Source organism: Ambystoma mexicanum, chromosome 5q (assembly GCF_040938575.1).
Source record: "Ambystoma mexicanum isolate Mex_15411 chromosome 5q, UKY_AmexF1_1, whole genome shotgun sequence".
Lineage (NCBI taxonomy): Eukaryota > Metazoa > Chordata > Amphibia > Caudata > Ambystomatidae > Ambystoma > Ambystoma mexicanum.
Genome location: NC_090933.1, coordinates 1,056,926,838 through 1,056,952,698, shown reverse-complemented (window position 1 = coordinate 1,056,952,698; position 25,861 = coordinate 1,056,926,838). Strand labels below are relative to the sequence as shown.

General features: G+C 46.7%; 1 protein-coding gene across 2 annotated transcripts in view; it reads right to left on the bottom strand.

Annotated features, from left to right (window-relative positions):
- The window catches only part of MTBP (MDM2 binding protein), a 701,292-nt gene that overhangs the window by 606,122 nt on the left and 69,309 nt on the right, over nt 1–25,861 (bottom strand). For both annotated transcript variants that reach the window (XM_069621563.1, XM_069621564.1), the window contains exon 5: nt 10,012–10,070. In XM_069621563.1, coding sequence (XP_069477664.1) covers nt 10,012–10,070 — 59 coding nt within the window. The remainder of the gene's footprint in view (nt 1–10,011; nt 10,071–25,861) is intronic.

Below are 25,861 nucleotides of genomic sequence, written 5' to 3'. Positions count from 1 at the left end.
TTCCACAGTCTGATTTGTCCTGTAAGGGTGCAGAAGTAAGACTTAGACACAATGGTGGCATGGTTTTGGGTATAAACTTGTATTTATTACCTCAAAGAAAACTAGTGAAATGGTCAAGAAGTCCAAAGCTAAAACGTCTGTCATGGTCGTGTCCAAAAACCTGCTCCTGTCCCAACAATAATCTAAAGCAACTGTGCATGGATGATCTCTTCTTAAAGTGACAAGTGTTGTTTGTGTTTTCAAGAAACAGAAAAGTTCCCAGTCTCTCTCTAACAAAAAGTGATGAAATAAACAAAGTTCAAAAATGTAAGATTCCCCTGCTAGGGTTATTCTCCTTTTGCCTAGAGTTCTTCTCCGTTTCCTTACTTTTGGGGTTGGGGGGCCCTTTAATCCTCTTAGGCAAATGTCACTGGGCTATTCACAGGGATATGTTTCTTGGATTTAAAATTCTTTATTTTATCAACTTGAAGCAGTTTGTTATCAACTGTACGATTCCTTTTGACCAATTCCAGGATCTTTGACCCTTTCAAATCGCTCACATAGGTGCTCCTCTCATCGACTGGTTCTCTTTGATGTGGGGCCCCAACGCTCTTATTCTTCCTTATATTAGGCACCATCCTCTCACATGAGTGCGGGTCCCAGAATCTGTTTGGTTCACTCTCCTGCCAAACACGTGATTACGTCATCGTGGTTACTCTCGGCTTTTCATATGGGTGCAGATCCCAGTATCGCAATTTGTTATCATATCGATTCGGTTCACACTCCTGCTAAACATATAATTGTACTCTAAGTGATTCTCAGGGTCCCAGACCCTCTTTTTCCATAAGGGTGTGGGTCCCAGACTCGCAATGTAACTTCAGGGTTGCATACCCTCCTTTTCCAATGTTTAATTTCACCCCTTTGTCTCCCCGGACCTTCAATGCCTCATGGAAAACCGGCGTACCCATTTCCTGCCTCTCGTTAGGTACCGGAATTTCTCCAGCCACTGCGTTGTTCCTCGAGGCTCTGGCAGAGTTCAGGTGAATGGCGGGGTCTGCAGATGCCTCTGTCCAGGGGTGTGGGGGGTGTCCATCCTCGCTGGCGGTTTGCCGGAAACTAGGATGCACTGAGGTAAGTCTTGGCACCAGCCAGTGTAGTCCTTCCCGCTTTGACCACGTTCAAGCTCTCCTTTCTCACGGTTTGTGGCTCCCCTTGTGGCTTTTCTCTACCCGCCTAGTGCACGGCACCACCCGTCCTCCTCAGAGGATCCATTTTTCCTGCAGGCTGTAGACGATCACTGGTCTCTTCAGCCTCCTCTGACTGCCAAACCCGACTGCTCGTTTGCCCCTTCGTTCCTTCTTGTGGAGTCTCCTCTTCTGGGGTTCCTCCAGGAAGGACTGGGGACTCTGTCAGCATCCAAAGGTTCCCTGTCTCTCAGATAGTGTCAGGACTCTGAAGTAGTGGGATCCTGCAGGAGTGAAGCTGACCCACCTAGCCCCCTAAGCCTGCCTGCTCAACAATCCTGTTTCTTTAAAACTATTGGCCAGGCAAACCCAAGGGAAAAGGGGAATGGAGAAAATAACAAAAGACAAGAACTCCCACAGCAGGTACTTCAGACCGTCTTCTCGGAAAGTTTTGACTCAGATGGGATGTTCCTAAAAAGGAAATGCAACTTTAAATAAATCAATCTTCTAATCACTACTGACTACTCTCTAGATTATATTTTCTCCATTTACATTTACCTGTTGCCTAAGCTTGATTTGCCAATAGGCTGCTTCAGGAAGATGTGTGTTGACTGTAGATACTCTTAGCAATATCTCTTCTATTTGTCTTTCTGCTCTCAGGATTTCTTTTGTATTCTGAAGAATCTTTGTAAAATATTCAGCTGTAACTTTTTATACTCCTTTTTTCACATACGGAATGCTTTCCAATAAATGTCTTTTGCTACACATGTATTTCTTCTGAATACTCTCCTAATCAAGGAGGAAAACAATTGCTTGCAAAACGCTGTGCAATCAGACTGCAAACGCTGTCCTTAAATAGAATTCTCTTCCGTTACGAGCAACGAATAAAAAATGAGGAAAAACAATGAAAATCCAAAATGGCCGCGACGCACGCGCGACGTCGTTAGGTCCTTTCCTCTACACGCGCTTGCAAATCCACCGAAATACGTGACGCAGGCTCAAAAAACAAAACGAACCTGAAGTTAGTTATATATATATATATATATATATATATTAATAATTAGGTTAAATGTTAAAAACACGACGATAAGAACCGCGTGCCTTATTAGTATTGAGAAAAGATAAAAATGAACACAAAAATGAATTGCTGAACCTTATATATATATATATATATATATATATATATATATATAGGTCATTAAAGATTCCTTGACTGTTTTCTTAATAAATAATATAAAGATTCTATTGTTCAAAAAACGAAATGCTCAATTGAAAGTCTTTAAATAATTAACATTTCAAAATTATTTGAGTCTTCACTTGAAAATTCAGAAGTCCACTTAGCTTATCTTTGTTCATGGAACTTGACTCTTCTCTGGCTCAGCAACTGAATCTCACTGGAATTCTTCTTCTGCAGACTTCTTCTCCTGTTACTTAACTACAATTACTACTATAGCATTGGAACTCTTAAAAGGATATTACTCTCCTTAAAAATGAAACTTTAAATGAATTTTACTGGAGCTAACTAATATGTGACCTACTCTGAAGCATACTTTAATGAAAGGCAGTTGAGAATTGTTATTAACATTCTAATGACATCACAATGCTGCATGCTCTGAACTGAACCAATCACTGTTGTGAAAATGTTCCACCATCTTGGCTTGGGGGCATTTCATCTTTCTAATTGAAAGTTAGTTAAGGGAAATAGAACAAACTAAAAGAAATGCTCTATTCACAGAACTGAATCTAATATTTCAACCACCTTCCCTTTCTAACTTTCCTGGAATGGTTTTTGACATACCCTATTCTCCTAAGAACCTTGTCAAAGTGAGGTACACAATGTGAGAACTTGACAGATAGCCAAACTAGTTCACAGCCCCTTCTGCTTTTGACAAGCATTCCTGCTCCTTGCTCCTCCAGGGAAGGCTTGACAACATTTCCTGATTTCCCTGCTCTATTTCTACCATTGCTGGACCAATAGGAGTCAGTAACCACTACTTCTCATAGGTAATCCTCATGCCACCACACTTCCCTAATGGTCACAGTACTGATCTTATGACTCCCAGTCACTAGGCTGGTTCTTTGTCAAAGTACTGGGAAAGGGATCTTCACTTGGGTAACTCCTATTCTTCGTCTCAGTACTTTCTAGGGCAACGTTAGGCTGACAACTCATGAGCCTATTAGGGAAGGGAATGGCCTTAGGGTTGTAGGAAGGAGGTCTAGGGTCCTGTGATTGGCGGAGACACCGCATTCTCTGGGGAGGGTTGTCCCTTATCCCGTAAGGGGCTTCCTCAATCCTCCCCCGGTGTGCCACCCCCAGGGGATTATTGTACAGTGGATGCACCCCCTTGACTACCATGGGAAAGGTCTCCCCCTAGGGGAGCAGAGACGACATCCTCAGATTCATCACACTCCTTTCAGTCTAGCCATTCGACTGAGGGTAGTAGCCGAAACTGAACATGGGTCTAGCGCCTAGATGACCGTGTAAGGCAGTCCACAACCTGGATGTGTACTGCTTGCCACGCTTGAACACTAGTTTCTCTGGCAGACTATATAGTCAAAATACGTCATGAAAAAAGATTGCACCCATCACGGAGGATGAAGGCAGGCCAGTCAAGGGAATGAAATGTGCCGGCAACATGTTACAGCCCACTACCACCATGATGCAGGTATATCCAGACGATGGGAGCTGATCCACAATGAAGTCAATGCCGAGCGTGTGCCACAGACGGGGATGTAATTCCAAAGGTTGCAATAAACCCAAATGGACCTTAACTTGGGGACACGTGGGACATGAGGCACCATACTTCTCCACATGTTTCCTCACATCCAGCCACCAGAATTGACTTTTCAGTTCTGTGGTGGCAGAGGTCCAGTTATGCCCTGCCAGTTTGGAGTCATGGAAATGTAATGCCTGCAGGGCATGTGTAGGAATGTAAAGAATGTCCTTATGGAACAGGAGCCCACCTTCCACCTAGTTCAAGAGTCATCAGCAACTCAGTACTTGTGGATCCAATTGAGTGGCTTCTCGGATTTGGACCAATAAAAAGGTGCAATAGCCATCACGAAATGCTCGGTGGGAAACAATAAAAAAACGGGATGATTTGTGGTCAGCGTCCTCTTGTAATGAGCGGAACAGGGCATCAGCTCTCTTGTTCAGAGTACCAGGTATGTTATGTGGCATGCTGCAGTGATGAGTCGGAGACAGATGTGGCATTTCAGTATGATTTTTATTTAAAGAAAGAAGAAAACACCTACCTTTCCCTAGTTCTAGAGAGTGGACCCTACCTAACCAAGTAATAAATGGGGTGTTCGTCGTCGGGGTGGAAGTCCAAATGAAAATCCATCCTCCGTCCAAAAATGTCCTCTACTCTAGCCCTACCACTAAACAAAAGAAGGAAACCTAAATAGTACCAGGAGAATGCCTCCCTTCTCCTTATTCTGTAGGGATCAGCCCTAGGGGCAATGTAGTCTGGACACATGTCCTTAGTGATCCTATGGTCTTGATGGTTTACAGTTGATTTTTAAACAATGAAGAACGTTATGGACTTCCCATAATGCTCCTAGTACTTAGACGAGGAAGAAGGGCTCAGTCACTAAACTGTAGTGAGCGGTCTAGTCGTTCCAATGACCCACACCTGCGCAGGACCTTTAAATAGTTAAAGGCCCGTCAAGTGCAGGTCAGTAGAAATCCGTAAAAGAAGCAGCAGCAGCAGAAGGAGGTAGCAGAGGTTGGAGCCGCTGCATTGCCACGTGTGAGGAAAGTGACAGAGGTCCAGACCAATGCAGAGGACACGCAGCGGTAAGAAGACAATCTGTCCCAGAGGTGAGAGAAGCTCTCCTTGTCCTGCCTTGCACTCAGTTGACACCTTCTCAGCTGAGTACGTATGGAGCAGCGAGTGCTCCACTGACAGCCAGCGCAAGTGGAGAGAAGGGACCCAGTGCGGTCAAAGGCTGTCCCGCCCCGACGTGGGAAAAAGCAGGGCCGGCGAGTCCAACAGGGACGCCAGGATATACCAGTGAATTGGCCTATTAGAGGTAACCCCGGGGAGCTCTGAAATAGACAGCTGAGCATATGTAGACCTTTTGAAAACCAAACATTTAAATTGAAGCGAGCAAGAACACTAAAATCCATTGCCAAAGCCAAAAAGGGGCAATAGCTAGTCAAAGCAAATGTAATCTCCCAAAGGGGAGATATCGAATCAGAAGATATACTAACCCGCATTGTCCAAGCCAAAATGGGACAAACAAGTACAGTGAATACCACTTTCCAAAAGAGGGACATCCAATAAAGGGACAGTTTAACCTGCATTACCAAAGTCAAAGAAAGCTGAATGTGACACCAAGGCAATTTGAATGCAATAGTCCCAGATAAACTTTGGAAGAAAGTTTTAACATATATTGCCAGCAGGTTGTGCAGGAAGAAATCAAGGATGGCAGGAGAAAAGCCCTCCTTGTAGAAGGAATCAAGGGGGAGAGAACTGTGACCTACATTGCCTAAGACAATTCGATCAATGTGAGAATCATTGTCCTTTTTACAGCATGTGTGAAAGAAGTTGTCCAATTGTGCTGCAAGTCAAAAGACTTACCAAAGAAATTGTTGTTGGTTCAACCTTCCACCTTGAAGAGTTACGTGTGATAAGTTTAGAACAAATCTCACCCCAGAGTGCAACATTGTAGTAGTGGGAGCTTTATCCTGGCAGGTGGGTAAACCAGGAAAGGGACAAATGGTGGTAAGTCCTGGCAGGCGAGTGGACCAGGAACAAGATCATTTGAAGTAGTGTGAGGCTGGTAGAAGGTTGTGGTGGAAAAGAAGTGGCAACTTCACTATTGTGTTTTGATGAACTGTTGGGGGGGGCTGAGAAAGAAAGATGGAGAGGGAGAGACGTGTGGTTCGCCAAGCAGAAGGTTGTGAAACTAACAATTTTCTTAAGAGCAAGAGACCTTGTTAGTCCCTTTGTGAAGGACATACTAGATGATAAGAACTATATATTCTACTTAAAGTGAAACTTGACTAGTGAAAAGAACTTCCCTACAATTGGACTTTGGTTTGAAACATCCTGAATTGATCAAGGGGATCCAACCCTGGTCACAAGGATTCTTGTTTTCATTATAGTTACATTTATATGTTATTTTATGAAGTTGAAACCGGCCATATCATTCTTGTATGAATTTTATTGTATGTATTAGTGTGAGGGACAGACATTTTGGGACACTAGGTCATGTTCCTTTAGTCTTGTTTTTTTTAGGTTAGGGAAAGGCAGGCGTTCGTCTCATCCGTTATTATTTAATAAATGGGGACTTGTAAGAAAACTCCACCTATATGTCCATCTCCCATGTCTGACTCCTCACAGTGGACAAAGTGTAACAGTGTAAAGAAACCGCACGACTGAAGGCAATTCAAAGGATGACTCATGCCCAAAACTTGAGAAGTACACTTTGAACTGCCAGAAGGACTCTAGGGGAAGTTAGCCCACTTTCCTGGCAGAATCCTGTATTTCTCTTTCATGCTCTGCACCCTAAACCTTTTATTTGGAGAACCTTTAAAGCAAGCTTCGAGTATATAGCTTACCAGACCCTCCCTGTGCACATTACATTGAGTTAGAGTGTTTTTTGGATACAGGACGGAGGATGCCCTTTTGTTTAACATCCTGAAACAGAGGGTCATTGGTTTTGTTGAGGCAGGGAAACCCCTCTTATGATGAGTTATAGATAAGATGTTCCCCAACCCTTATTATTTTCTGGAAATAAAAGTATATAGCAACCAACAAACATGCCACTGTGTCAGAGTCTTACTCTTGACCCCTTACAGAACATTCCCAGCACTACAGAACACCACCACCCCTAATTTACGTGGTGCAGTACAGTGCAAAGCACTGGACAGGGGTGGTGGAAATGATGGTACAAGAGGAAGAGATTGCACTCCATAACCTGCTGGTTACCTTGCTATGTGGTCAGCAGAGACGAGACTGGCAATGGTTGGCAGGAGCCAAGAAGGTGGCATAGAATAAAAAGGCACCGAGCAATTCAGAAGAGACTAGGAAAAGGAAACAAGAGGAGGCAGAACAAGGGACAGAGTCCAAGCAGTGTCACATCAACCGGGAGAGGGTGCAACGCAATGTGCACTGTTCTGGCCAGGGTTTAAATGCCCACGGGTATGTAAACGAGGCAAAGCCTCAATTTCTCCATTGCTGCAGGCAACAGACCAAGAAGTGCCACGCACCGTAACGACGTGAAAGGTCACGCCCGTCAACCCCGCCACCCCCTGTGAGGATCATGCTGCCATTGTGACAGGTAAGTGGCACGCAGTGATACAGAACTTATTGCAGTTTTCACTATTATGGCACCAAGTCTGGGCAACATTCCCTTAATGGCTGAGATTCCTCAATGTGCAATATTTTTGAGGCCCAATGCTTGGATGGACCTTTTGATGCAAATTATTTTAAAAAAAGGGTAGAGAAGGCATTAACTAAATTACATTATAGATTAAAGCTGGACAACCAAACCTATCCTGAAGAACAAGCCATAAAGTGTACAAAAACAAAACGGTCTCCACCTACTAAGTTGCCAATGAATTGACACTTAACTAGCCGATTGATGAAGCTGGGCCCAATCACAATAACTTGGAGAATAGCAACCCTGTGTCCTGCTCCTTTTGTAGCATACAATTAAGCCATGTAGTTGGCTTCTACAAGAGCCATATCCAAATAAGACCCCAACACTTCCCATTCCAAAGAACGCCAAAAAGAAAACAGGATAGTGTCGGTATGCCTTCTTCTCCTCTAATGTAGCATGAGTTGATAGCAGGCTATACTCGTCAAGAGGAGCGAGTCCAAAGAATATTACTGTGGTACTGAAATAAAAATATCCAACCAAGGTTCTATAAAAATCTGATTTTTAGTTGGAAATACCCTAACACACAAATCAAAAACACTAACACCCGCAGGGAAAAGAAAGAATACAGACTTTGGAATAGAAGGTGCACAATGGGTTTCAAGATTGGTGTGCACAGGCACAATATTCAGCCGTAATGTAAAAGTCACTAAAGAGGTCTATAACACATTGTAGTGAGTGGGGGTCTTATTAGTCACCAAGGCCTTTAAAGTAGGCTGTGGGGACAGAACCACCATCGGTACCTTTTTGTCCTGCTTTGCAGGCTTTCGGTGCTGAACCAAGAGTATGGGTTTTACAGCACGAATGTCGAGTCACGGTGCGACAAGTACATGATCTGACAACGCAGTGCGATTCGGCAGCGGTGACAGATTGAAGATGCTGGGAAACGTCAGGCAGTATTAGGTCATTGGTGGTGCGGGATTCGGCAGCCTCAGTACAAGAGAAGTGAAGACTTGCCTGAAGCAAGTTACAATAATCAAGCTGCCCCAGTGTAAATTTCTCCTCTGTCAAGCATGTTGCGTCCGACACAATCTCCCTGCCCCTAATGCCAGTTCTCAAGTGAGGAGCATGCCGAAAACACTTCACCCCTCTTCCCTCACACGGCATTGTTGGCTCACTACCTGGCTAATTTGTATGCCTCTCATTTTGGTTATTCACAATAAATGCACTTGAACTTCTTTAAATGTATAATACATTTAAAGAAGTTCAAGTGCATTTATTGTGAATAACCAAAATGAGAGGCATACAAATTAGCCAGGTAGTGAGCCAACAATGCCTTACCCTCAACGTGCTTATACAATTTCCCCCTGAATTGAAAATTTCTTTATGAGAAGCATCTTGGTGCACTACAAAAAGATCTACGGGAGCCATATAGTTATTGCTTTATATTATACCTTTAATGACCGGTTAAGGTTTTTTCTGGTACTCTGGGGTTCAAGGAATGAATGTCCAGTGTAATGATATAAAGCCGAGTTGAGTTGTTACTTCATTTCCTTCACCAATTATATAGCGTGGTTTAAACCCAGCAGCGGCAGAATACACTGTACATGTAAATAACATGGCCATCTCTCAGAGGTGGTTGGGGGTCTGGATTGTGAAGGGCCAGTGTCCAACAGCAGGCAAAAAAATGTTGGCCTTGGGGAGTAGACAAAGGACAATCGAGTGGAAAGTGATGCTCTCTTTCGTAAATTAAGCCTGCATTATGAAGTATCACAGGCTTCACCATTTCAAGCCATTTTTTCATTCATTTCTATAGTTCTAATCACTTTGGACTTTTCCCTTGGGCACCCCGAGTTCTTCTGTTTACTTAGTGTTCATCTATTAGAACCTAAGTGATGAAGAGATTGAAATGAAATAAAAAGGATATAAAAGCAAAAGAGAGCTACAACGATCAAAAGAATCTAGATACTGGTCAAGTTTAAAAGGTGGTTTGTAGTGTGTGTTTGCTGGTGTGCGGATTATATGGTTGGATATGCTGTATCCTGTGCGAATGAGCTTGTTTTTGTTTCCGATATTTTCACTCACAAGCACAGCTCTCAGAAACATGCTTGAGAAAAAGATAAACAAATGTTAACTAGTCCACAACAATCTTTCACCATGGATGGATGGTTTGTTGGGGTGCATGAGGTTTTTGGGTCTGTGGTGCGTGAAAGGGTTTTAATGCAAAGAGAAAGGCCAAAGAAGGACATGCTGGGCTGAGCACAGGAATGTCCCAGATTAATAGCCGTTTTCAACTCAAGAAAAAGATCAAGAGCAGGGTCAGGACTTCCCGACCACACCTGTCCAACACTAGCACATGCTAAAACATTCATCAGAAAGAACAGTCACATCAATTCATGTCTGTAGAAGGAGCATTCAGTGAAAATAATCTGCAACATCTTAGAGTGGCAGCTTTAGCCAACCAATCTAAAAGTCTAATTTAGGAGCCACAATAGTTTAAGTGAACAGTAAAAATTACCTGGAGCAGGAAGCTGATCAGACAAAAGGTGAATGCTCTCTGCAGACTCCTCAAACAACCTGAAATTAGAAGCACATTCCATGAAGGCGACATACATGTCAAGGAGGCACGTCTAGCAAGCAACAGCAAGGAAATATCCTTAGACAACAACACGGTTGTAAAATATCAGAGAAACCAAGTACCTTCAACAACTTTTTCCATGACTAATGATTTCTGACTCTCCAAACGAAGTGACATTAAATCACCACCCCTTTGAGTGTTTGATACTCAAATGAGTATGGGCATTCTCAGTGGAAGGACAGCACACGGGGAGGCTAAAAAGTGGACATGATCTTCAGGACGAGAAATTATACATGCAAGTCCTGCGTTTCTTGTGCATGGGCACAAGTACTTTCCATTTTCCATGACACGATTTACCAGACAATTCACTGATGAAACTTCAACAAAAGCTTCATCAGGGACGAGATTTTCAATGGTGCCCTGTGAGAGACACACAGTTTCAGTGTGCTTCCAAGTCACCTGGTTTGCCTGCACAAACCCATTTGCGCTACCAGTGTGGCTCCACTACCTGGTGGCAGACATATGGGTGTACAGCTCCCCCATATGTAAATCTGTGGTCAAGGAAGATCCCCAGCGAGAGAGAGTACACAGCCAGTGGTAGGAGGGCAGCATTTGCACAGGCTTCAATATTATTACTGAATATCAAATTAATGTAAATATATATTGGAATGACGAGATGGCAATTTGATGTAGTGATAAAAGACTCATGTAATATCCTCCGAGCTAAACACCCCACGTGGTATGCCACAGCTAATGGTAAAATGCACTGAATTTTAAAATATGTATAGGATAAAAAGGCAACGGAAGAACATCCACATAATGTATATGCTATCCTACTAGAATTAGGAGGTAACCTGATTCCTGTGGTTTAACTGTTCAATATGTAAAAGGTTGGGCAGTTTAGGAATGGTACAGTCCTCAATGCTACACGGGGACGAGCTCAAACTTGGACTACCATTTCCAACATTGTTGCAAGTGAAACATTCTGAGCGGACTGGATGGAAGAATTTCTGAGAAGAAGCAGCGGTTGAGACTTGGTGAGTAAATGACTGATGGAGACTATAGCCATGGGAAGCCATCTCAGGACTACAACCAATTCTAGCACACCTTAAGGGATGCTGCAGCAGTTCGCCTGCCAACATACTCAATGCAGTCCCTTAGGCTGCCTGTTTAATCATTGTATGGGATTTCAGATCCTTTGCACCAGAGCCACACTAGCTGTCTGGCTAGAGAACTATCAGTAATCAGTGTGGTAAACAACAACTGACGAGAGAATTTCTTCAAGTCATCAGTGGGGCAGGCGTCCTTGAGGCGAGCCACGAGGTATTGAAGTGCTCCATGGTTCTGGAATTTGTGCGTCAGGATAAGAAATGTGTGCGTCACTTGATGAATGGGGAGCCAATGGAGCCCTCTTCTAGCCTTGGAGACATGCTCTGTCCGAGACATGCCATGTATTGCCCCGACAGCTTTTTTGGACCATCTGCAGTGCTTAAATATTGGCCTGAGATGTAGCAGACTATTGCAGTAGTCCAAGCGGGAAATAACAAGGGCGGTAGCAAGAAAGAAGAAGAGGTTGCTGAAGGAGATGAAAGGGCGAATATATTTAGTTTGGTGATGTACCCACAGGAAGCACAGACATGGGCAACATGGGGTTTCATGGACAGCTCAGCATCAAGAATGACTGCGAGGGTCTTGACACTACTGGTGACAGGGATTCTACTGTCCGCGATGTAAGATCTTGTAGTCCGTGTGTAGTTTGAGTCGCCGGGGGGAGGCCATGATCAGTTCTGTTTTGCCTCTGTTGAGGGCAGGAGAATTGGCCATCATCCAAGTCTGGATGGCGTCATAGATTAAATTGATTGATTGCGCTTCCTGAGCATAAATGCCTGACAATTTCAGGACAAACCTGGTTGTCTTCGGCGTAGTCGGTATACCAGACACCCAGATTGTCCAGGAGATCAAGCAGGGGTATAACGTAAACATTAAACACGGCGGGGCACATACAGGACCCCTGTGGGTCCCCACAGGTGATTGCCGAGGGAGTGGAACAGGTGCCATCAACGGCCACTCTGGGAGACCTAGGTCCAAGAAAGGAGGAGATCCATCAGGCAGCGGAATCCGTGCAGTGCGTGTGACCCTTTAGCCTAGTCACAAGCAAGGCGTGATCGACCAGGTCGACTGCTGCAGAGAGATCCAAGAACATGAGAATGGTGGGTTGACCATGATCGATAATACTAGCCAGATTAGCTTTGAGATTCAGCATGGCAGTTTCTGTGCCATGCTTGGCTCTGAAGCCAGACTGCCGTGGAGTGAGGATGTTGTTGCATTCAAGAAATTCTTGGAATTGTAAGTCAGCTACCCGGTCCAAGATTTTGAGCAGAAAGGGAACGTTGGTTATGGGCGGCAGTGTTTGGGAATATAGGAGTCCAGATTACTATTTTTCAAAAGCGGAGTGATCCAGGCTTGTTTGAGAGATGTACAGACACAACTTTCCGCAAAAGATAAATTGACCAGTTTGGTGACCCACAGAGCCAGAACTGACATGCAGTCCTTGAAGATGTTCGGGGAACAGCAATCTCCTTGGCAATCAGTGGGTTGAAGGTGGGCCACCATCTTAGAAATTTGGGCTTCGGAGCATTGTCTGAATTTGAATTGAGCAAAGCATTTTGAGTTTTTGGTGGCAAGGGGATTGGAGTGGGGGTGGCGGCACGATCGTGTCTGTGGGTAAGGAAAGCTGATTGGCTAGAACAGCTTGTTGATGGCCAGAGATTTTGGAGGAGAATTCCTCATGAATCAATTCACACCAGGCAGCATCTTTGTTGGGTGCTCGTTTACAGATGTTTTTTTCCCTCAAATTCTTTAAGGATTGAGAAGAGATCTTTAGAGCTTGATTTGGCAGAGTCAATTCTACTGTAAAAAGAGGGCAGATTTAGCATGCCGGATTTTGAAATAAGAACATTCCTCTGACGAGCACTTAAAAATGGACAGCGCCACCAGGTAGCCTTTAATGGTACCAATCTGGAGCCCCACATTGGCAAAGTATAGAAGGAAGGATAAAACATCAGTTGTCTTGCACAGAAAAGGATCTACATTCTTCTCCTTGCACCAGTTGCAGAACTTGTTCCAATGGCAACTGTACCAATATTTTGTTGCTGGTCTTCTTGACGAAAGCAACACCTCCATAACGTCCTCTGGGAGGTCCCAATCCTTATAGCTCAGCTTTTAAGTAACCAAGCGTGAAGGTTGAGATTGTTGACCTCTGGATGCAGAACCCAAGCCCCCCCTCTGGCGAAAGAAGGTCCTCTCTTTTTGAAGACATTTTGGAGGTTCAGAAGGTCTGGGTACCACATTATCTTGGCCCAATCTGGGGCAATTAGATCATGTGTTTCCTGAATGTTCTCAACCTCCTTATTACATGAGGTATGACAGGGACTCGAGGAAAAGCGTACAGAGTGGAAACTCCCAGTCCACCACAAACGCGTCTCCTAAAGCTCCTCTTTGAGGAAAGTCCCTGGAGCAGTACTTTTGCACTTCCGGTTGACCCCAATCGCAAACAGATCCACTTGCAGGGATCCCCAAAGGGTGAAGATCTCTTGAAGGACTTCCTGAGCCAGATCCCACTAGTGGGAGACTGCTCTGCCTGCTCAGAGCTTCCGCCGCCGTGTTCTTCTCTCCGGCTAGGTGAACTGCTGATAGGGCGATTCCTTTTTGAATTATCCAGTACCAGAGCTGCATTGCGCCTCTGCTCAGTGATAGTGACCCTACACCTCTCTTGTTGAGGTAGTACATGGCCACTGTGTTGTCCGTCATTATCAGGACATTCTTTCCCCGTACAGAGGGCAGGAAGGCCTTCAGCGCTACTCTGAGTGCCCGCAGCTCCAAAAGGTTGATGTGCAGTTTGGACTCAGATTGAGACCAGCGACCGCTAACTGTCCAGTCGTTGGCATGGCCTCCCGCCTCCCCCCCCCCCCGTGAGTGAGGCCTCCGTCACTACTGTAATCTACAGCCATGGTTGCCAAAAAGGTTCTCCCTTCCGAATATTTTCCTCGCAGGTCCACCACAGAAGATCCTGCGAGACCTTGGTTGGAATCTGAAATAGCTCCAACAACTTTCCTGAAAGCTGGGACCATTGTGTTCTTAGAGCCCAGTGGTGAAGGGATCTCATTCTCAGGCAGGCCTCTGGCACCAGAAAGAAAAACGCAGGATGCCATGAGGCCAAGCAAACACAAAAAAAAAAAGAAAATCGAAGGCTGGAAGACTTTGGACACTCTGAATTTGGTAACCATCTGAAGAATGTCTAGTGCCCTCACCTTGCGTGGCGAGCTCTTTCCCAAGGATGTGTCTAGTACAGCTCTGATGTACTGAAGCTGTTGGTGTCATGTGGGACTTCTTGTAATTGAGGGAAAACCCCAATCTGTGGAGAGAGCGGCAGGTGTCTTTGAGATGATCCAAGACTTGTTCTGAAGAACACGCCCTGATCAGTCAATTGTCCAGGTAAGGGTTGATCCCCCCACCCCCCGTTCTCCTGAGACTCGCTGCCACCACAGCCATAAGTTTGGTGAACACCCTCAGGGCAGACGTCAGCCCGAATAGCAGAACTAGAAATTGATAATGAGAACAGCCAAGTGCAAACCTAAGGTATTTTCTGTGCTTGAAATGGATTGGCACATGAAAATAAGCATCCTGAAGGTCTAATGACACCAACCAATCCTGAAGTTGGAGGGCCTGAATGGTCTGAGAAAGTGTGACCATCTTGAACTTGTCCTTTCTGAGGAACTTGTTCAAGTATCCCAAGTCCAAGATTGGTCTCAGTCCTCCGTCCTTCATGGGAATAAAAAAAATGGGGAGTACCATCGCTTGTTCCTCTATGCTACAGGAGCCGATTCTATAGCACCTTTCTCTAGCAGGGCTAAAACTTCCTGCACAAGGAGCAGATACGGAACCATCAAAGAGCAGTTCTCCGGTGGATTATTCGGAGGTCTTTTTAAAAAAAAAGGAAGGCAGTAACCGTGGGCTACTGTTTCCAGAGATCCAAGCATCTGAAGTAACATCTTGCCATTCATCTAGATGCAGAGACAGTCTCCCCCCCCCCACTGGTGAACTGTGACGCAAGACCTCAAGAGTGGTATTGTGGCGTCTGCTGCAGAAGCTGATGGCAAGGAGGCTGCTGCTTGAGCTGGTTTAGCAACTCTATCTCCTCCACCACGAGGAAATCTTCTCTGGCCTCTTTGACCCGTCATTCCTCTTGCCCTTCCAAATGAGGAGTAGTAGCAAAAAGATCTACCCCTCCAGGTTTGTCCACTAGGTCGAAAATGCTGTGGTGGCCTAACAGCAGCGCCTAAACATTTGGCTGCCGCCTTCAAGGTTTGCAACTTCTCAAGGCTCTCGTCAGCCTTGCTGCCAAAAAGATCAGACCCCGTTAAAAAGGTATGTTCAGAAGTCTAGACTGCACATCTGGTGCAAACCCAGACTTCCTCAACCACATAAATCTGCTGACAGTGCTGGTAGCCATGGATCTGCGGATGCTATCTGCAGTATCCAGTCCTGATTGAAGGGATTCACAATTGGCTTCGTTGCTGTCCCTGACAATAGCTAGAAAGTCATCCCTTTCTTCTCCCTCGGAAATGTGCCCTGCCGCCATGGATATGCAATCCCACAGAGTATACGAAAATTTTGCTAGGGCACAAGTGCAGTTGGCAGATTTCAGTGCCATGCTCCCTGCAGAAAATACCTTTCTCGCCCATCCATCAACACGCTTGTCGTCCCCATCAGGAGGGATGGTAGGGTACGCTGCCTGTTTTGAAGTAGCTGTAGCCGCCTGCACCACCAGACTCTCTGGAGCGGGATGTTTCGACAGGTAGTCTGGGTCACTACTGGAGGGGTGGTATTTTTGGTCAGATTCTTATTAACTGCCGGATTGGCTTCCAGAGTTTCCCCAATTTCTAGCCACCATTTTATGTAATGCCATGAGGACCCTTCTCCAAAATATTAGCTAGATCATCTTGTTCATAAGGGAGAGGCGGTCTACTCCATCCCATGTACTCTACAACTTTGGACATGAGTTGCCCGTATGAACCGTCTGCATATTCGCCAGGCTCAGGTTGGGGTAAAGTATCCACTCCACTTGCAGACTGTAAATTGTCATAAATCCTTAATTCTGGACTCCTCCGATATAAAACACGCGGGCACATTGGGTGTCCCATATTGCAACCCAAAAGGAGCATCTTCCTCATCAGAGCGTTCCTCATCTTCATACTTGATGCAAATATAACAGGGGTTGGATTGTTCCATCTTCCAACCATTGACTTCTCTTCCTCTTCTGGCCCAATGCATAGGGCTAGTATGGGTACTCCGCCTAATGGTGGAAGGGGAAACACGCAGCAAAAGAAGTACTGAAGAATTCTATAGTGCAACTGGGGAGGGAGGAGACCTTGCATCTGAAAATGTATGGTATAAAGAGGGTGGGGCGAGGGAGCACCAATGACGCATGCTATGTGTGCTCACCCATCGCACACCTTGCAGGGACACCAAAACAATTCCTGCCACAAGAAGTAACAATAGAGGAAGGGCTATGTCTGATGCATATGTCCCTGTGCAAAACAAGGGGGCTGTCCCAGGGGGAACACTGTAGAAGGGAAATGGATAGATGAGGGGGAGGAAGTGTACGCAGACAACTATATGCAACTAGAAAGCATGGTCCAGGGAGAAGCTACTAAGTACATATTGGAGTATAACACTGAAGGGGCAAAGAGGGGGAAATCGGGTAGTCATTGCTCACAACACAGGGCATGATTATACCATGGTGGCACACCAGGCCCTTAATGTGAATACAGGCTCGGTGAACCACAATGGAAAAGTGGGATGGTACAGTACCGTGCAGAAGAGCTAGTGGGGTTTGAAAAGAAAATGGTGCAGCAAATAGATGCTGGATGTAGGAGAATATGGAATGCCAATGTACATGCTTTAACATGGATAGATGAAAAACATCGCCAATCGTCCAGTTTACATAAAACCGCTCACACAGTACTCTGTTTCATCGCAAAAAGGACGGTGGCGCTGGGCATGAACACTGGCTGCGGGAGGACGAGCAAAGCGGTGTTGCAAGAAAGGGACAGCGGCAGTGATGGGCGAATGGTGGACCTGTGGGACAAAAGCATACACCCACCAACCAACAGATTGGCGGGAGTGTGTGAACTTCTGACCCTCCATAGCCCTGCATTGGTGGGGCCCCATGCAGATTCGATGCTGATCAAGGGGCTATCCGCTCAAACATTGACCATTAAGCAAAAGAGCCAATAGAAATACGAGATGAACAACCGAAGATAACGAGGAGGAAGCAATTACATATCAGCAGAATCCATCAAGAGCTTAGACACAATCCCACCACATGAGACTCAAGGAGGAGTCTGTTTTTTAGCTCGCTCCTGCTGCCAGGGGTGCAACACCCACTAATGTGACGTAACATCAAATAACACATTACGAGCTGCTCATCTTGGCAAATGCTACTGAAAAAGGAAGGAATGCAGTGCAAGAGCAGCTCCGGGCTTTGCGACGGATGGCCCTACAGAATCGTTATGTGTTGGAACTTATGACTGCAATGAAGGGCGGTGTGCGCCACAAGATCAGGAGCATGTGCTGCAAAGCAATACCAGCTAACGATGCTGCCAATGGGGTACTCATGGAAGCTGTCAAGGAGATCCGAACAATACATGAAAGAATGATAAAAGAGACGCACAATACCATGTCAAACACCTGGCTTGACTGGTTATTTGGACGGGTTTCAGAATGGCTGGCAGCAATGTTCAAAATAACTGTCTCTGTGCTCTTTGTGACACTTTTGCCATCTTTGTCGGTTGGTGGGTCATCGGCCAGTGCAAATGCCACTAAAGGAAAGCACAGTTCATAATGATGGAAAACAAGATTGAGCTTGGTAAAGAGTTAGCCTCCAAGCGCGAATGAGAGTGAGAATGATGCAGAGTTCATTTTTGCAGCGCCCAAACTACGAGGCACTTTGGGTCAAATGCTCACCAGATGGGAAAAAGATACTGGTGTTTGGAGAATACCTATACGGGTACATGAACTGGGTGCACAAGGAAAGGGGTAAGGAAATTAGTGGGAAGGAGAAGTCGATTGAAAGATCGAAGGGGGGGAAAGTATTAAAGATGCTACTTCAGCACCAGATAGGGGGGTGCACCTTCTACCTACGGTTGTAAGAAAGAGGAGATGGGGCACCTCCTGGGGGTGGGAGAGGGACAAGGGCACACAAACTGCAGTAATACAATGAATGAAGGCCTCACAGAGAAGAACAAGTTACTTACCAACTGGTAATGTTTTTTCGATTGGATGTTCCTCCAAAGTATTCCTCATCTTAGATGTATTCCATCCAGCTTTGGCTGCTTTAGAAATTTCTTCTCGGCAGAGGGCGCCGTGCATCGAGGTCGTCGAGTCGATGGTCCCTCGAAGGCCTCCATCGAGGGTGACGTCATCGGTATACAAGTAGCACGTGCAGCGCATGTTGGCCATAGTTCTGTTTTTTCCCCCTCTTGCTCTACTGTGTAGATTGTGTCGGTAGTCAGGTATCAGCCTTGCGAAAGTTGAAGTGGCAATAACCCGGAAAATCTACAGAGGGGTAGGATGGGAGGGCGATGAGGAATATGTTGGAGGAACAGTCTGTGGAGGAAGTGGCAGGTGACTTTCTGTTACGCTCACCTGGCTCCCACAGGGGCGTCGATCGGACCCGGACAGCTGCGACCTCCTCCAACGTGAAGCGTAGTGCAGAGATAACAGACTGGACTGGACCGCCTAATCTCGTCTGCTTGACCCGTAGAAATATTCTCCTGCAAGTGGAAAAAGGGATCCAGCCACACGTGGATTTTACTAATGGCACCCTACTGTTCTCCCCACTAATCACCACCGATATTCACTTTCTGTAAGCTCACCTTATGTTTGTAAATGATGAGCTCTCCATCCTGCGTGGAATGCAGGGGCGCGTAGATACCAGTTACTTCACTGGTTTGAGGGCGTTGGAAGAGTTCCGGATGAATATTGACTCCGAGGTTCCAGGCGAGAACCCGTAAGTATAAAGTTCAAAGAGTTCAATATGTCCGATGTTCACTCTTGTACATTCCTTTCTTGTGTTGCAGCTGGGTCCAAGGGAAGATTGTCTTGTGGCAGCTGATGGTGTTGAGGTAAGAGTCTGTATTACCCAACACTGTCCGGCAAAAGATGCGTGTGTTTAAATTGCTGGTTTCTCTCCTTGCAGGTGCGGCCTAAGAAGTTGCGGTTTGTTACAGAATAATGCCTCTGGTTGTTAATCAGGTAAGTCTATGGTTGAGAGGTCGTATTTGTTGGCTCTCTCAACTCACCTTATGTTTCTTTTGTCCCCTAGATGGTGGAATTCGGCGGAGAAAATGATGGAGGCTGCGCCGGATCGAAAGATGCTGTGAGGACTGGTGAGTATGGCGTGGCGCTGCAGCTGGCGATGCGACGCGTGTAGAATAATGTCCTTTTCAAGTTTGAAGACGTGATGGATCCGGAATTCAGGTAAGGATTGAAATAATATCTGTTTTCTAACCTTTCCTTCTTCTTTCTTCTATTGCTAGGAGCTCTGGATTCGAGACGGGCGTGGCTGAAGACTGGATGCTGACTGCAGGCACGGTGAGCGTTACGCTGCTGGATGCAGAATAACACGAAGCATGTGCTGCTGTTCGGGCGTGGTTTAAATAGCCTCCAAAGTAGTTCCAGGTAAGAAGTCCCTAGAACCACACCAGAGTAAAAAATAGTCCCTGTAGAAAAATAGTCCCATCCAGGCCTCACGTTAGCTTGGATTCATTTGCAGCATGGTCTGCATGAGGTAAGTAAAGTCTATGAGCCTGGCGCCTATGGTGCCAGGACTGAACCCAGACAGCCCCCAGCCGGGGCTGCTGGGGTTTTATTAAATACCTGGATGCCTGCTCCCGGGGCTGATGTGCTTGAGCCGGATGCCCGGGGGTAGGCATCATGACAATTTCAGATGAACCAGTGCTCGTTAGGCAGAATGTGCCCTGATCAACCAATTGTCCAGGTAGGGGTCGACGTGAATTCCCCCCCCTCTCCTGAGGTGCGCTGTCACTACTACCATTAACTTGGTGAAGACCCTCGGGGGGCGTGGCTAACTGGCTATGGTATAGGACGTGCTGCGCGAGGAGCTCCTGATGATCCGACTCTATTTTTGCCAAAGTTACCTGTTGAAACTGCAACGAGCGCCTAGAACTTTGGGGATCAGGCGTCGGAAGCCGCACGCCAAGTGAAGTTCGCTGGACAAGTTCATAGTCCCCGGGAATCGTGAGATATACATGTTTTTGTTAGTGCAACTGTGTGGCCGCTTCGGCACCAAGATGGCGGCTAACAAAGGAGAGGCCTCCGAGAAGAAATGAAACGGATTCCCCGGAACTGCAGGACATGGCTGCGGTAAATTGCCTGGAGGAATAGTACAATAGGGAGATATGGCGGAGTGTTCGAACTAGCACCATGAGAGCGCCCGGCCTGGCATACGCTAATGGAGCCTCGGCGATCTGACCGCAGGAGGAGAGAACATTGGATGCTTGGGCGACGAGGCCTACGGAAGTTGAATGGGGAGTGTGAGGCCATATCCCATCCGTAAGACAATTCGAAGAGCCATCTCGAATGCGAATCAAAAGACCTGGAAGCCAGACCATTGTCGGACCGAGGACAGTGCAACAGCTGCACTAAGGCGGAGGCGTACAGGAGTGGAGGGAGCGCCATGTCGGCGAAAGGGTTGAGATCCAAGACTAAGCAACCCACGATGGAGACTTTCACGAAAATGCAACGGACCCCCTCAAACATCGGTGCAGAGCATGGTCGTGACCCTTGCGGAAGACGCCCCCGAAGGGGACAAGCACCAGATCCTGGAGGGTATAACGGGACTGAGTGCTAAATGGGACTTGGCAATGGCGGACCTACGCACAGCTCTAGAGAATAAGATCGATGCTGTAGGTACGGAACTCACCCTGCTACGTCAAGATGTTAGGGCACTTGCAGAAAGGACCAGCGGTATGGAAAGTGAGGTGAAGATGAATACCGATGTTAGCACGAGCAATGCGAAGGAGATTCATGTCTTAAAACAACAGGTCACCAACCTGGAAAATCGTGTGGAAGAGGCGGAAGGAAGGGCAAGGAGGAACAACATTCGCGTGGTTGACCTTCCGGAGGGGGAAGAAGGCCAAGACCCCACAAACTATGTTGGAAATATGATCCTACAGGGGATCGGAGCTGGGAATCTTTCGCAGGGATTTACGGTGGAGAGGGTGCACCGCGCCCTAATGAGGAAACCCCGGCCGGGGGCCCCGCCAAGACCGATCATCGCGAGGATCCTGAATTACAGGGACAGAGAAAAGATCCTCGAATGTTTTCGCAAGGGTGGCACGATAGAGAGAGCATCCACCAACATCACAGCATACCCGGACTACACGATACTGGTGCAAAGGCAGAGGTATAGTTACGTCGCCGTCAAAAGAAGGCTGAGGGCGGCGGGAGTCAAATATATGCTGCTGTATCCGGCACGATTAAAAGATTAAAAGTGCTACATAAGAACAAAGCGCTATTTTTTGACACCCCTGAGGATGTTGTCACATGGCTGGACCTGCAGGGCTGCCCGGAACAAGCGGATCGTGACCGGCAGGATCAAACCGAATGAAGACTTCGTAAGGAGGACCACCCTGATGGTATAAAGAAACTGTAACTAACGGAACTTTGTACACAATCTGAGCCTGGTGCTCGATTTGGACTGGAGTATAGTGAGTGTAACTGTAATTGGTAACGGTTTGGCAACTGTAATGTTTTTTTTAAAAGGAGCAACAGAACGTGGACGACCTACCCCAATAGATTATTAGTTTCAGCGGCCATTAGGGCCGCTTTACCCTACTGAGCCCTGAGTAGAAGCTTCGCTAGGCAGGGCTAGATGTGGGGGTGCCTGAGATCCAGGAATGGAGCTGGGCAATGGTTGGGGAGGGTATTGTTGGGGAAGGGGTGGGTAGGAAGAAGGTGGGGGGATGGGAAGTTGAGTGTGTGTGTGTGTGTGTGTGTGTGGTTATGGGGAGTTTAAGTTTTGTTTTGAGCCTATTTGGAGGAATCAGCATGTTGTACTTGCGGTGCATGAAGGGGCGTAATCGGCGGAGGATCGGGAGGGTGTTTATTAACGACCTATGGGGGACCTCAGGATAATAACGTGGAACGTCAGGGGCCTTAACAGCTATCTGAAAAGAAATAAAATCATGATGCATCTGAAAAGGCAGAAAATAGATATCGCATTACTACAGGAGACGTACTTGACACGAGAAAAGTTGAACCTGGTTAAGAGAAAGTGGAAAGGGACCGTAGTGGGCTCGCCATACTCTGCATATGCCCGGGGGGTGTTAATCTGGGTGGCACCGTATGTCCCGTTCAAATCGATACAAGAGGTAGTTGAAACTGATGGAAGGATGGCTATATTGCGAGGGCTTGTGGAGAGCAGTCAGGTATGCATAGTAAACATGTATGCCCCCAACCAAAACACAGCAGCATATTTCAGAGCCCTGTGTACCAATCTTAGTACGTGTATAGGGAGCGCAGTGATCTGAGGTGGGGAATTTAATTGTGTGTTAGATCCTGTGGTGGACAGATCTGATGGCAGGGTGGGTAAGCCTAGCCCAGCGGCGAGAGCGTTGCAGACGCTGCTAACTGATTTTGGCTTTACAGATGCGTGGAGGATGAAACACTCCGCAGAGAGGCAATACTCGCACTATTCAGCCCCGCACCATCTGCATACAAGGCTCGATTACGTCTTCGCTACAGCAGATGTGATATCTGAGATTACTCAAATTGAATATAAGGCCAGGGTCCTCTCGGATCATTAGCCCCTGATCCTCGGATGGCAATATTGCCCCCCAAGGGCGAAGATCCCTACATGGCGCCTCCGAGCGGAGGCGCTCAAAGATCCAGTCTTTAGAGAAGATATAAGGGAAGAGATCACTAACTTCTTTGAAGAGAATACTGGGAGTGTTGATTCTGCGGGCACATTATGGGAAGCTTTTAAGGTGGTGATGAGGGGGGCGGCCATTGCTAAGTCAAGAGGGTTAAAGGGTGGGGTCTTGGCTGACCTGCAGAGGGCGGAAACTGAGCTAGAAACAGTATTGAAGAGCGGTGACGTAGCTGGTGCTTCGACTTCAGCAACAATGTGCAGGGCATTGGGAAAGACTCTGCAACCTCAATTATAGGAAATATGTTGAGAGGCAGCACGCGGGGGGAGACAAGACAGGCTGCCTTTTGGCCTGGCTATACAAAAGCGAGACCCCTAGGCCTCCGATTAGGACCATTATTAGGGAGGACGGAGATGAGGTGGCCACGCAAGAGGGGGTTAACAAAGAATGTGTGCAATATTACAGAGTGCTGTACGGAGATGATGAGAGGGGTGACCAGCGCAAGATAATCGAAACGTTAGACGACATAGGGCTGCCCAAGATAAGTGAAGAAGAGAGGGAGGAGTTAGATGAGCCAATCACGTTGGAGGAGTTAGAAGAGGTCGTGAAGCAGTTGCCTACCTTTAAGACCCCAGGAGCAGATGGGTTTCCCAGCAAATTCTATAAAGTATACAGAGAGGAAATCCTCCCCTCAATGTTGGACATGCTTAATGAAGCGTTTGAGATAGGAGGGTTGCCTGAGACACTTAGAGAGGCGATCATAATACCGCTGCCCAAGCCCAATAAACCGGAGCATAGATGTGGTTCCTACAGGCCTCTGTCGATGCTAAATCAGGACAGCAAGATTCTCACGGCTGTCCTAGCAAATCGATTACAGAAAGTGATTGGTAGACTCATACATCCTGATCAAACGGGTTATGTCCCAAGCAGAAACATAACACATAACCACAGGCGACTTCACCGGGTGGTCGAATGGGGTAGTAAGAACGAGGGTGAGATGGCGATAGTGTCTCTAGATGCAGTTAAAGCTTTTGACTCAGTCAAGTGGTCATGGCTATTGGCTGCTTTGGAAGGGTATGGAATGGGGCCGGGCTATACCAGGTGGGCCAAGATGTTGTATAGTGAGCCGCTTGCCAGGGTCCCAACTGGAGGGGTGATATCCGAAAGATGGCAACTTGGCAGAGGCACCAGACAAGGGTGCCCCTGGTCCCCGATGCATTACATCTTGGCCCTGGAGCCTCTGGCAATATGCCTTAGGGCACAGTATGATGCGATTGGCATTGAGGTAGGAGGGGAACGACATTTGATATCCTTGTACGCGGACGATTTGTTACTGTACTTGCAATACCCAGAAGAAAATCTCTTATACATACTTGAAGTGATGGAAAGGTATGCAGAGTTGTCGGGCATCTCGGTGAACCCCCAAAAGTCTGTCATATTCCCGCTAGTTAGCTATAAGGGGGTCCCTGTAGAAGGACTACCGGTGCTACCGGTACCATGGGTAACTAGCTCTTTTCGCTATTTGGGCGTAGATGTATATCACACGGTGCAAGAAGAACATAGACACAATACGGAAGTAGCCGTCGAGAAAATTAGGAACAGCATGCAGTTCTGGGCAAGATTGCCCTTGGCGATGATGGGGCGGGGGGGGGGGGCATGCGTAAGATGGTAGTTCTGCCCAGGCTCCTGCATTACTTTAGTAATATCCCATACATAATACCCAATAAGTTTTTCAGTAAATTGAACAGCATGTGTAGGGATTTCCTGTGGCACGGTACCCGAAATAGAGTGGCGTTTTGGAAACTGCAGAACTTTTATGAAAAAGGAGGTATCAGACTGCCTCATTTTGAGGTTTATTATTTGACGGGACAGTTACAGTATGTGGCCAAGTGGCTTTCTGATGAAGTGACCCCTGAGCACAGGGTGCTTGGACAGGACTGCGCCCCGTTTTATTTGAAGGAAATGATTTGGCTGTCCGAAACTGAAATGAGGGGGCGTCCTGCGATGTTGAGGCTTGGATGGAAAATCTGGCGTAGGGCTTGTCGTTTGATGGAAGTCCCATGCCCGTGCCTCCCGCGGATACCGCTGGTTGCTTTGACAGGAGGGGATGATCAGCTGAGGGTGATTGTTAGGACCTACTGGGAATCAGTGGGGCTGGCAATGCTAGGCGATGTTTGGCAAGAGGGATCCATTAAGGAGTTTATAGAACTCAACGAAGAGGCGGGGCTACACACGGGCCAATATGTCACGTACATTAGATTGGTGCGTATGATTAGGAACACCTGGCCAGAGACAGTCTTGATAGAAGAACCAGACGCAGTTTTGGAAACAATATATGATATATCCGAAGGAGGTCATGAGATCTCGAGACTGTATGAGATGGTGATGGCTAAGGCGGGGAAAGATTTGACACATCTGGCACTGGACTGGGAGGAGGAAGTGGGGGCCCCTATGGAGGACGGGGTATGGGAGCGTGTCCTGGGTTACCACAAAAAAGTGTCTAGAAATGCCAGATTAAAACAAATACAGCTGTATGTAACGCATAGGGCATACATGACCCCCTTGAGGATATCCAAGCTCCGAAACGCTGGAATACAAGTGTGTCCTAAATGTAACCTGGAAAACGCTGACATGACACATATGTTTTGGTCGTTCCCCATTATTAGGTGCTACTGGGGAGAAGTGGCGCAGAAACTGGCTGATAAAGGGGTTACTCTGGTCACAGACACGGCCTGGGCCTGCTTACTGGGCGGGTTCCCTAGGCCACAGAAACTCAAGCATATTGAGAAACTGAGAAATCTGGCGTATGTGCTTGCGAAACGTAGGATCGCCAT